The 13,932-nt window shown below is 36.4% G+C and overlaps 1 protein-coding gene across 3 annotated transcripts; it reads right to left on the bottom strand.

Annotated features, from left to right (window-relative positions):
- Positions 1-8,527: 8,527 nt before the first annotated feature.
- Positions 8,528-12,524, bottom strand: LOC123531502 (uncharacterized). 3 transcript variants are annotated; one of them, XM_045312545.2, is made up of 2 exons: positions 12,385-12,524; positions 8,528-11,101 (listed from the first exon to the last, which is right to left on the bottom strand). In XM_045312545.2, exons 1-2 carry the CDS (start codon positions 12,396-12,398, stop codon positions 8,926-8,928), a joined length of 2,190 nt encoding a protein of 729 aa, XP_045168480.2. In that variant the 5' UTR covers positions 12,399-12,524; the 3' UTR covers positions 8,528-8,925. The 3 variants fall into 3 exon arrangements, with proteins under 3 accessions (XP_045168480.2, XP_053373115.1, XP_045168481.2); XM_053517140.1 differs by lacking the exon at positions 12,385-12,524 and adding an exon at positions 11,378-11,516 and having other exon boundaries at positions 8,529-11,101; XM_045312546.2 differs by lacking the exon at positions 12,385-12,524 and adding an exon at positions 11,730-11,883 and having other exon boundaries at positions 8,530-11,101.
- Between the last annotated feature and the right edge of the window lie 1,408 nt (positions 12,525-13,932).

Below are 13,932 nucleotides of genomic sequence, written 5' to 3'. Positions count from 1 at the left end.
TACATCACGATTCGGGTCTTTGGCACAACTAATGACACAGTGTCTTTTGATCTTACGAACCTGACCGACGTATATACCTCTAGTATTTCCTATGACTATGGGGTCAAACTAGGTATAATACGAGCAGCTTCGCCATGTTTTGGAATAAATTGTCCAATATGGTGCTAGGAATACCAATTATCAAGGTATTAGAACTTCAGCTTGTAGTGACGCATCCAAGAGAAGGTATCCCCGAGGCAGCCCTCAATACGGGTAATCGCTTCATATTACAGCTTTTATAGGCTAGAATGACCAAATATAGGGAAAGATTACCATATCCCCTGGTGACTATGTTTTAAAATCAAAATCTTTGTCAACTCTTGGTAGAGGGTCACCGATGGAACATTTTAGTGAAACTATTTAAAGAACGGACCAGCGGTTCAAAAGAAGATGTCGTCTGAAGATTGTATTTTTTTTTAGCTCTGATGGCCGTTATGTGGAACGCCAAGCAGAACCGTTTGAACAAAATGGAACAGGAAAATCCAAGAAACATCAAAGCCAAGTTCCATCAGTTTCCAGCGAGCGGCTTCTGGAGATCTTGTTTGAAGGAAATGATTAACGGACGGAGGACGGGCTGGCGGCGGACGATGAATGGTCCGAGCACCTTGTGCTGAGATGAGCTGAAAATTAAGAAACTCATAACATTTTAATGTTGGTCTAATTGTACAGACTATCTATTCAAATTTCATTACAAATGAAATACTTTTAAACTAATTCAGTAATAAAAATAACACACGAATAGAACCACGATATTTTATTTATAGAAATCATAATGCATAATTGTTACTTAAAATGGGAGGATTTATTTACAGTGCTCAATTAAAACAGCACGCTTTTAAGATCGAATTTCTTTTGACCTTATACACATACACCTCTAATATTTTAGAAATCGGTGGTTCGTTATTTGGACTGTCTTACCGTTCCCCCTTTTGAACTCAGTAACTTAAAGAGAGTAGTTCACACGTTTTAGACGATTTTTTTCTCTCTCTCAAAAAGTCCGTGACGTGGGCTCTTTGAAAATGATCAGTGTTGCAAACTGACTGACATGTGAATTTTGCAAGAAAGCGTTGCAGAGCTTTTGAAATAATGGAGGAAATCAGCATTTTTCCTGCTTCTGTGCCAATAACTAAAACTTATTTTCTCTCATGTTGTATATATTTATGCCAAACCTGGGAAGAAGATAGAAATATCATTGCTCCAGGTGGAAAAGAACATGTTTTAAAATTTCACCCAAACTGTAGGCGAGTTGCTTTAACTCTTACATTTAGCAGAACATGTTGAAAAGTCATATTTAGGTCATAATGCGAAAATACGTGTTCCACATAGCCACCTATACCAAATTGTAGAAAATTTGACATGTATTTCTCGCCAGACACTGTCTGAGTTAGGCCGGGTCACACGTTTCTGCTTAAAATTTTGAAACAAAAATGGACCCTAAAAATAATTTAAAAGCTTATCTTATACTGCTACCTTTGTTATGTATTCAGTAATTTATTGAAATATTTCGGTGAATTAAATTTGAAATTTTCACTGTTTCAAATACTGGACTTTACATTTTATAATTTTCACTGTTACTGAACACGGAAGAATATTAATTACTTTTAATCGGAAATTCTTTCAAAAATGTACGCTAAATAAGATAGACATATATAAATACTAAAAGTCATAAAATTGGCATTTCACTGTATTAAAAATCATCTCAAAAAATTATTTCACCATTTTTGACATTATGATGTTGCGTTTGACGTTGCCCAATACGAGAGATGTTGTGCGGGGGGGGGGGGGGGGGGGGGGGGGTATGATTTAAAGGAATAGTTTGATTTACATGTAAGATTAAAATAAGACTGGACATTCAAGTCACTCGGTGAAAGGTATTCCGATCTTAAACACTGAAAGGGTGGCATTATCATCACAAACAATGTGATGTCTTTTATGTTATTGTTTCGAGTTTTGATGCGATGGAATGATATCACGAGCGCGCAGCCCGTGTAATATACTAATACACATCTGAACGATAAAAATGAATGAGAAAAACACTGTTTGAGATTATTTATTTTAGTTCCAACACGGTACCGAGGATCATTGCTACATACATGACGACATCTACCAAATATTTGCTTGTTTTGTTTCGTGTTCATTTTCAACGCACCGTTACATAGTGCTTGACACTATGACGTCATAAATATGAGGTAAATAAAACAGTGACGTTGAACATTGCATAATAACTCATATTTTCAATCTTCATTATTAAATAGGGGAAAAATCAGATTGTGTTAGAATAAGGAAATGCTATATCTAAAACAGTGATTTGTCATTGAATAAAATCATTCTTTGGAGATGAGATGTGAAGGAAATATGCAGCCCTCGTGACATGCGCATCTGACCGACAATGCTTTATTCAAGAGAAAGTCACTGTTTGAGATCGATATTATTTCGATTCAAAATGTTATCAAGGAACATTATCTCTATCTTTACGACATCCACCAAATATTTACCCGTTTCATGTGGTTTTCTTTTCCAGTGAGCCGATATGACGTTTAACGCTATCACGTAATAATTGTGACATACTGTTTTGCATAATATCGTCACAGTTTTATAGGAAAACGAACCAGGTCGTCTGCATCGCACAGGCATGGTCTGTAGACGACATCGTTAAGGCATGATCTGTAGACGGCATCGTAAGGCATGATCTGTAGACGGTATCGTAAGGCATGATCTGTAGACGGCATCGTAAGGCATGATTTGTAGACGGCTTCGTAAGGCACGATCTGAGACGACATCGTTAAGTCATGATCTGTAGACGGCATCGTAAGGCATAATCTGCAGACGGCGTCGTTAAGGTACGATCTGTAGACGGTATCGTTAAGGCATGATCTGTAGAGGGCACCGTTAAGGCATGAACTGTAGACGGCATCGTTAAGTCATGATCTGTTGACGGAATCGTAAGGCATGATCTGTAGACGGCATCGTTAAGGCATGATCTGTTGACGGAATCGTAAGGCATGATCTGTAGACGGCATTGTAAGGCATGATCTGTAGACGGCATTGTAAGGCATGATCTGTAGACGGCATCGTAAGGCATGATCTATAGACGGCATCGTAAGGCATGATCTGAGACGACATTGTTAAGGCATGATCTGTAGACGGCATCGTTAAGGCGTAATCTGTAGACGGCATCGTTAAGGCATGATCTGTAGACGGCATCGTTAAGGCATGCGCTGTAGACGACATCGGTAAGGCATGATCTGTGGACGGCATCGTAAGGCATGATCTGTATACGGCATCGTAAGGCATGATCTGTAGACGGCATCGTAAGGCATGATCTGTAGACGGCATCGTAAGGCATGATCTATAGACGGCATCGTAAGGCATGATCTATAGACGGCATCCTAAGGCATGATCTGAGACGACATTGTTAAGGCATGATCTGTAGACGGCATCGTTAAGGCGTGATCTGTAGACGGCATCGTTAAGGCATGAGCTGTAGACGGCATCGTTAAGGCATGATCTGTAGACGGCATCGTTAAGGCATGCGCTGTAGACGACATCGGTAATGCATGATCTGTAGACGGCATCGTAAGGCATGATCTGTAGACGGCATCGTTAAGGCATGCGCTGTAGACGACATCGTTAAGGCATGATCTGTATACGGCATCACAAGGCATGATCTGTATACGGCATCGTAAGGCATCGTATGTTTTTGTGTAAATGCATATAGTTAACATATTCGTGCATACAATGGTGTGGAGTTTTGTTTCGGGAACGCTACATTCTCTGAGCGCGAATATTCCTATTGGTTCTTTATTTTGTTTTCAAGCGTTCACATAAGAATGAAACTTTTCTTTTGCTCTCAGAACTTCGTTAGTTGTTGTGGTTTGCTCTCTTTCGGTCCAACAAACAATTGTCTGGTAACAGAGTTCACAGTGACACGCTTTCACAAACATATATGCACCATTTGATTTTTACTGATAAGTGTGAACTTTTGAATATGTATGATGTGCATACATGTTTCAAAAAGATACGCTTGCAGTTGAGTCTCTGAGACGGCTTTAATACAGTTCGTATCGTTAAATTTCAATGATTCTCAGGAGAACCCTAAAGCTCGACCCTACCTACGTCTCCATTCTCCTTACCAGTAGTAACTTTTCAGCCTTATCAGAACATTTCTGACATTAAGTTTTGTTAACATTTGAGTCTCTAAAATATCTAAATATTGTACCATGTGTCTTGCAGGTTGTTCAGAGCTCCGCTTCAATTCCTATTCCCTTACTTCCAGTCAATACTTTTCAAACTAACTAGAAAATCTTTCACGGATAGTCTTGTTTATACATTTGTTTAGTCTGAATAAGCTCTAAAATCCAGCATTAGTTCTGTATAATTTCGGGTTTCTCAGGGAAGATCCCGAATCCCGATCCCTTCGTGCGTCTTCATTCTTCGTACTAGTAGTATATACCTTTTCAAAATTTATTACAACTACGTTTGGTGATACATTGTAATTTTGTGTCAAAAATAGCTGATAATACAAAAATTGTTGTGCAGAATCCTGACCTTTCTCAAGGAAGATATTCAAAGCCCCTCCCGCCCTGTGCTTCCATTCCCAATACTAGTACATGTAGTTAATACATTTCAATTTGATCTGCGCATATATCACAGCTAGTAATGCTTACATTTTATGTCCAAATAATCCATATGTATGGTTGAAATATAACATTTTTTTCGGGGTATGACCGGGAAATCCCCATCCATGCTAACTGTGCCCTATAACTAGTTTTGTTCATTTTGGTTTAATGCTTTTGACGCAAAAGCAATCTTTCCCATTATGTAATATGGTCTGAAGACCTACAAAATGCTTCATGGAGATTTCGCGTGTGTAAGGCATATTTTCAGGAAAAAACATTTGAGCCGTGCCATGAGAAAACCAACATAGTGGGTATGCGACCAGCATGGATCCAGACCAGCCTGCGCATCCGCGAAGTCTGGTCAGGCTCCATGCTGTTCGCTTTTAAAGCCTATTGGAATTGGAGAAACTATTAGCGAACAGCATGGATCCTGACCAGACTGCGCGGATGCGCAGGCTGGTCTGGATCCATGCTGGTCGCATACCCACTATGTTGGTTTTCCCATGGCACGGCTCATTTAGGTTCCTAGCCTCATTGCCAAAGAAGCTTAACGAATGACTGATATTAACGACGGATTCACAATTCATATGAATGTGAAGAAAAAATATCCCTTCTGTCCCTTCATATCCTTTTCAGAAAATACCTAATTTTGCCCAACATTTCTTTTGGGAAATTAGCCTTAAAATTATCCTCAGTATTTTCCTTGGGTAGCCCAAAGACTCTTGTCAACCACAATTTATTTTGTAACAGAATCATCGGTAACCTCCACAAAAAGTCCCCCTGTGTATTTTCGAGACATCTATATATTAATGTTATATTGATTGCACCTTAGATATGCATAATTTTTTAAAACGTGTGATACCGGGTGTAGTGAAAATGTTATGACAGAGGGCTATGCTCACGGACCCCACTAGCCCCTCTTCTAACGGGCCTGCGTGCCCTTGTTAACTTTTTTCCTATTACTAAATCTTCCTGTGTTCTGTTTTAGTTGTTGTTACATTAATTCCTTGTGCGGGTATTACACAGTTTTGTGAATAGGCGAAATATATCTTTCAATGTTAACCAGACATTTTGAGCATGGTGGAAGTGTTCATGTAATGATGAAGGTGCGTCCGAACCTTCCTAACACCCGAAATAAGTTTGATAGATAACTCCTGATAATTTATGAGGTTTGTTTACATTTCAAAAACTATAAATATATATCTAGAAGACGATATTGCCTAGGTACACAAAGTCTGAATATTACATGGACATAATCAAATATAATTTGACAGTCAAGATTGATTTACTTGTGAGAAAGCGTGATTCATTTGTTTCAAGACTTAGATTTGCATGTTCATTGTTCATGTATTTTGATATGGGATTAGTGGTTAATTTTTTGACAGGACCTAATGTTTGCAATCATTTATCAATAATACTGGTTACATTTCTGGCAAGAATGTATCACAAAAAATCACATTCTAAATAGCCCTACTTTGTTGGGTGAAAGCCGAATGTTTAAAGTCCCAAAGTAAGCTATTTTCTTCAAAAATGATATGGAGGAAATACTGAAGTGAGTCCGACTTCTTATCAGATTGAATGCTGACAATGCCCCAAGTACATGTATGATCAAATGTTCTGAACCGGGCATTAGAAAATAAGGGAGGTTTATAATGACGAGGTGAACAATTTATTTAAAAATATTGGGAAGAACTATCGTAAGCTTGTAAGATTGTGTTTGATTTATTTGATTTGTTGGTATCTCTGGTTAAATACCGTCTGATGTGATATGTTCGTGCTAGTTGTGCTGTCGTCTCAGATTCATATCAGAGTCTAGCAGTGCCCCGAGCTTCTTCACACAGTTTGTTAATGACAACAGTCTTGCGGTAGTAATGTATATGACTTTATGCTTTGATGTGGACAGTCTAAACAACATTACTTCTGTTCTTAATATCAGTTTAGAACTTCAGCATGTAGCGATGCATCCAAGATTAGGTACTGCCGAGGCAGTCCACAGTACAGGTTTTGACGTCATGTTACAGTTTACAGCTCGAATGGCCAAATATACGGAAAGGTGATCCTAACCCTTGGTAGTCATGTTTTAAATGAATCAAAATCATTGCCAAATCTTGACAGAGGGGTACTCATGACAAGTTTGTGTAAAATTATTTAAAATTCGGAACAGCAGTTTAGACGGAGATGTCGTTTGAAACTGGTCCATAAATACAAACCAAGCAGACCCGTTTGAACAAATGGAACAAGACATTCTAAGAAACATCAAAGCCAAGATTCATCAGTTTCCACCAAGCAATTTCTGGAGATGTTGTTTGAAGAAAATGATTAACGGACGAGATAACGGACGGTGACTGATCATGCCTTACCCCGAGCACACTGCTCTCAGATGAAAAAATCTCGTTGGTATAGCTGTGCAGACTTTCCTATCAAACTAGTTTTAAAAAAATACTACATTTGAAAATAATTCATTAATAAACATTAATAACACGTTACAAAAATAGACCCACGATTTTTATTCATAGTAATCACAATGCATGACGATTGTTAACTAAAATGGAGAGATTCATTGACATTGCCTTATGAAAACAGCACGCTCTCAAGATCGAATTTCTTTTTACATAAAGGATATAATTACGTTAGTAGTCGATGGGTTATTATCGTTCCCGTTTTTGACTTTAGTGAAGAAGTTTTACATTTTAGACGATTTCTTTCGTGCAGAAGTACATGAAACATGGGTACTGTGAAAATGATAAGTGAAACAAATTGATCATCATTGACATGAACTTTGCAGTGGTTTTAATTAATAAACATAAATATTTTGCAGAAGGGGGTAAGGCGTTGCGACGAAACAATGAACAGAATCAGCATTCTTTCCGTTTTTGTACCAAGAAATAATACTTGTTTTCGCTAACTTTACCTGTTTTCAGTGTCGTATATATATATGCACAATTTGGTGGAATTAATTTTAATGTTTCATCCAACTTGTGGTCGAGTAACTTTAACCGTGTCGAAATATTCATGTTTAGGGCATAGCGCAAAAATAAGTGTCCCATATAGTCACATATACCAAATTGTTGAAAGGTTTCCCATGTATTTCTCTCCGGTAACGGTCACACAGTTCACACTTTCAGCTCAAAATTTGAAAGTGAATTTCTAGTTAGTGTCATTTGTAACTTAAATCCAAAAAATAATTTAAAAGCAAATAATGCTACATTTTTCATGTTTTTCAGTAGTTTATTCAAATAAAACGGTGAATTAGATTTGAAGTTTTCACTAATTTTCGCTGTTACTGTTACAGCTTAACGCCGAAGAATAAAAATTATACTTCATCGGAAATTCTTTCAAAAATATACACTAAGACAGACGTAGATAAGAGTCCTAAGAAGGTAAAAAAATACGTTTCACTGTATTAAAATGTAAAAGCAGATTGCGTGGTTTTTATACTAATTCCATATGCGGGTATGGTAGTCTTCTAGAAAAATATATTTTATTGAAAACCCAACATTTTAATGTTCATTTTATAGCGAAGGTGCATCCGAACTATCCTCCCATCCGAAAGAAGTTCGACAGATAATATGTGATAATTTATGTGGTTTGTTTACATTTCTAAAACGAAAGAGCACATTGCCTATGTACAAAATGTCTTAAGATTATATGGGCATAATTACATAAAATATGACTGACTTGATTGATTTACTTGTGAACATTTGTTACAGCTTTTTAAATCGTAAACGCCCTAAAGTAAGCTATTTTCTTCGAAGTTGATACGGCGGAAAGTACTGAGTACTGAAGTAAATGAATTCTTGTTGGATTAAATCCTGACGGTACCCAATTATCTGTATGATCAAATTATTTGAACAGGGCCTTAGAAAATCGGGAGTTATAAAGAAATAAAAAAGCGTACACAATAATTTATTTAAGCAGGTTGAAAACAACACTTGACTACCGGCAGTTCAATGTCTTGTGACTTAGTATAAACTCATATCCGGATTCAATTCTTACAAATAAATCAGACCCGTTTACCCAGACATGGCTATGTTGGATTTCTACTCTTTTATGAAAAAGGAGCTTCTGCTTAGCAATGCTGTAACGTGATTGTAACGGAAAACTAGATTTGTAACAAGCAGTTAAAGCAATAAGAGTTAAACATTCGTTTTAATCTCTTTTTCTGAAGTAAATGTTCCGATATAAATGATTTGGGACATACGGGAAATGCAAACAAATTCTCATTTTCTTTCCATCCAATACGTTCAATAATTTTCACACTTGTAGCTCATTTTGGCCCAGAAGTGCGTGAATAAATAACTTTGTCCTTTGCTCTTCGACATGTCTGTTCAGCCAATAACTCCGTTATTAAGAAACATATGTGGTAAGACGCCGCATTTCCGTCTGGATCTACTATCTGTAGCGATCGTTCGAAGCAACTTATAGCTTTATCATAATAACTTAGTTTATAATTGCAAACTCCCAACAAATTCAACGACCTATGACGGTCAATTTTACCGCCGACAAAACGTAGAAAGTCGGAAAATTCCTGTAAACATTGCTTACACTCTTTGACATGCTTTCTTTTATGACAAGTAAGAAATAATAGGTAATACGAATATACGAGTGGGTGAAAAACACAAAAGTTCCAGTTATGGCGTTTACCGAGTAAAGCACATTCCATCCTTACACCAGGCGGTGCCCAGAATACATCTTCTGACGTAAAGCAAATATCATGGGCTAACAAAGATTCTGACGTCAGACATATATCAATGCAGTCCGGATGTTGTTTAAACGATATTTTTTCAGCCGACAATCCAATAAAGAACAAACTTTCCTTCTTCAATATGATTGAGCGGATTATCGTCAAAGCTTTAGTGTACTCCTGCAGTAGGTAATGAAGAGTGGCAAGGTGGAGAAATCCAGTGGTTGAACCTATTTTTGCATCCGAAAACAAACTGTAAGTAGTCGGTATAAGATCTTCTTTTGACGAAAGCGTCTCCGGTTTTAATATTTCTGGTATAATACGCTTCCCGAACTCTATCTTCAAACAGCTCAACGCATGCTTTCGTAGCAAGCTGTCAAAGTCACTTTCATGTTCTTTTATATAGAATCCAGCTTCTATTATTTTTTCAAGTGATGCTGGAAGATAGACAATGAACATGAAAATCTCATTTGCTTTCAAAAATCTTGATAATATATCCATATTCTCGCAAACTTCAGGAACATCTGGTATTTGTTCCTTTGTAGTATAAATAAAATGTGACAAGCTGCCTTTACATTTATTCCAGATTTTACCAAGATCATCCAACGGGTCAAAACTCGTTGCAGCCTGAAGTACATACGGAGCTGTGGTGTTCTCGATGTCTTCTAACTTATTTACCACGGCGGTTTGTATCTCTCGGTCTCTGAATTTAGTGAACAATAAATTTCTTTTTCTGAAAATATAATGAGGCAATATCCTTGTCATCACACATTTCCTGAGACTTTGCAAGCATGAAACTATGCAATGAATGAGATTTACTGTGGTCCAAATGTCGAGACCTTTATTTTCAATCTCCCAGAACATAATAGTTTTCAGAAAGAAAGAACTCAACTGATCAGGGGCAATTGGCTCTAGAAATTGTTTTCCCAGCAGCTTAAGAATCACATAGCACTGGATTTGTGTATCATTGAATTCCCATATCAATTCTCTTTCTGTCGGAACAAATGCAAACCTCCATTCAAGTGCACAGTCTGAGGAACACTCATCGCCTACCGGCAGAAGGTAACACGGAAGCTGTCGTAAAGCTGACACTGTGTTCTTTGAGGGCCATTCGTGAAACCTAGGTCGAGTACACCATTCTTCTGCTTCTCTTGGCCAGTTGGCACACTCAATCCCAACTGCAATATCTGACTGGTCAGCGTGGTCGAATTCAATAGTTGAACATGGTCCATGTCGAAAGATAGAGGTAGTCGAATGCGCAAATGGTGAGAACTCATTTGTTCCGGACATCAACTTCAGGAAAAATGCACAGAATCTATTGCTTGAAATATATCCCGAATTATCTTCGCCACAAACAAGGCATTCTTCTAGAATTTGTCTACTAGTCAAGTCCTTCTTTTCAAGTAAGTGGTTTAGTCTTAGTTTTGAGAAACCATGACGCGAATCATCTGTATCTCTTATCAGAAAGTGACATTTTTTATTCATGACTTGGTTCGGATTATCAGCAGCACACGTGTCTTTAAATATTTGCATATGGTCAACATCACTTCCGGGTATTTTAGAGGTTTCCATACAGCTTCCTGTTACTATGAAATGATTGTCATGCAGTGTTGCCGCCAGGTATTCCGTTATATGTGCATAAGATTTCATCAGTTGTAGATTATTTCTAACGGTTCCATCCCCGGCCAACGCTCTAGACAAAAGTTTGCTTACTTCAGTGTTAATTTTGATTTCTTCGGCCATGTTCGTTTGAAGATACCTATTGAAAGAATGCAGAAAATAGTATTAATATGCACTGGAAACTTTTATGTATTAAATCCGTTAATAAGACAAAAAAAATAGATAAATCATCTTTAAGGCAATATATCTTTTTCATAAAACAAATTTCAGTTTAGCAAATACAAATCAACTCGTAAGGAACATTTAGGATTTCGTATGAAATCTCACTTGCATAACTAAAATACTGTTTACAAATGACATTTACATGCAACCTGTATAATGCAAATAAACTCGTTAACAACTTAAATTGTTTTACCTCCAAGAGAAGTCATCTTTGACTATTTCCTAAACTTGTTGCTCTCCCTATACTAAACAATATATATGAATATCAAAATCACCTATTGACCAGATGTAAGGACAAAGATTAAGGAGTAGGATGAGCCTTGTTCAAAGAAAACAGTTCCCTTATACAAAAACCCTGCAACAGTAAATGTATAGATGCGTACATTACTGGCAGCAAGGACTAAACAAACAAATAAAGAAAAACACCACTGGGAATTTTAAAATTGCGCAACAAAGCTCACTCTTAACCCCCAGCATGTTACTGTGAAATAAACTTTAGTTCAGTGTAGTTTTGTATTTAATCGAACATGATTTTGTTATGTTACCTTTCACTCGTAAGTAGCCGAGAGCCAATATATTCCGGTCAAAACAATCTTATTTCCGACCCTGTTATATTTCTGTCACATTAAATATTACATTTCGTGTATGTTTTCATAGAAAAGGTACATGTTATCATTTTGAAATGTTGCCAACACGTTTCATATAGATAAATGTCATATCTTATTTCGGTCAGATAGTGACTTCCCAGCACTAAGGTAGTTCTGCACGTTCGGATCAAATTATTTTCTACAATGTCGACTTTGATAAAAACCCTAATTTTTCAAAATCTCCGAATATTCTTAGAAAATTAAGCAAATAAAAAATATAGTGTTTTGTGCTTGATTTTTTGCCAGACTGATTTGAAAAATTAGGACCTCACGCAAGTTTTCATAATGGAAGTCACAATTTTCATAACTGATTTCCGAATATAATTTTTTCTGCATTGTAGATTTTAATGATACTTCTCAAAGTCGTAAATAAACATATAGCCTTTATCATGGTAAAATAAAAATCTATAGGTCAGTGTGCTTGCTTTTGAGATATTTGCCCATCATTAAAGTGATCAACACATTTCATTCTGGTTTTAAGCCATTATTTCGAATTATTTAACGTGTCATAAGTTTTAATGTAATATGTTAACTTTTGATAAAATTTACTCACGGGTTGCCATTCATTCAAAAAATGATTTTCATTCCAGGCTTTACTCTACGTTATCCGAATAAATGACGTTACGCCATCACTTCCAGTTTATTAAACGTGTAGAACTACCTTAATTGTAGGGAAAGACACTCCTTTGGCTAATCCGGGCATATCACATAATTATTATCTCTATTGCGCATTAATAAACCGAAATGGAAGGTAGTATTTTTTTGCCATATGATATATGAAGTAGTCATGTGGCGCAATTGTACGGCAGGCCAAACGTTGCTATTTTCTTAAATGGAACGGTGTATGATTTTAAAATTATGTTATTCGTTCCACATGTTTATTGTTATATCAAAATAAATCAAATTAACGAACACAAATTAAATCAAACAAAACACAATACGCAATATAAACAGATCTGACTGTCTGTCCACCGTCCGTCTATTTGTCCGACCGACTATCGACCAGCTGACAGACCGACTGACCTATCTACCGACCGACTGTCTGTCTGCCTGCCTGTCTGTCAGTCTTTATGTTTTTGTCTTACTAACTGTGTGTCAGAGCAGTCATAAACAAAACTGTACTACATAAGAAAAAGACCAAATGTACATCACCAGCTGGTAAACTGTCAGGCATCAGTTTTAAAATTTGTTATATGCGTTCATTTTCTTTATCTGCATAGTCAGATCGGTTAATATTCGCGATTGTTTTAGTTTCAAAAGTATTTGCTAAGTATTAAAATTCACCAGTTTTTAAACTATTTTTAAATACATCTCTTAGATGCACGGTAACCCCAACCTTTTTCTTTCCATATTAAAGCATTTATGTGTGACATTAAAGCTACAAAATACTTTTAAAATCTTAACGTTAGAATTTTTTGTGTCTAAATACTTTTTTTTCTATCGAACATAAAGTGTGTGAGGTAATTATGTTAACAGTTAAACATGAAAGTGATTTGTTAGTGACATATATGCTTGTATAATACTGATATCATCTTGTATTCATAGTAACCTGTAAGACCTGAAATCGCTATAAAAGTAAGTGGGATATTATATGTTTTATAAAGTAACACATTTTTTTTTTTCAATTTTACAAAATTTCAGAAATGCTTAAACTGTTTGAGTGGGTGAAGAAAATGCCCTATAAACTTAAAACGAGTTCGGTGACCTGTACTTTTTCTTCTCTTGTTTGTCTCAGAAACTAATATTCTTCAAGCTCACAGAGGATGAAAATAAATCTTAACGGTAGAAAAAACGGTCATACATTCTCTATAGAGCCAATATGAAAAACTAGAACTAAGACAGGAATAAAGAATTATACCCCCACAATACGGTCTTGTCACAGAAGTATGACAACCATAAGAAGGAAATGGCAACAAGAAGATGCAATTTAAGTTGTTTAACTGGAAGATTATTGTCCGGAAAAAATGAATTTGGCAAATTTTAAGTTAGAAAGAGGCCATAACTATGTCAAACAAGAAGTGTCCGTAAGATAGCCAATGCTGTCACAGAGGCAGGTATGTTACCATAAATATTAAAATATTAAAATATATGTAGGGTTTCA

The sequence above is a fragment of the Mercenaria mercenaria genome, chromosome 11 (genome assembly GCF_021730395.1).
Source record: "Mercenaria mercenaria strain notata chromosome 11, MADL_Memer_1, whole genome shotgun sequence".
In the NCBI taxonomy this organism is placed as follows: domain Eukaryota; kingdom Metazoa; phylum Mollusca; class Bivalvia; order Venerida; family Veneridae; genus Mercenaria; species Mercenaria mercenaria.
This window is presented reverse-complemented; position numbering and strand designations above follow the sequence as displayed.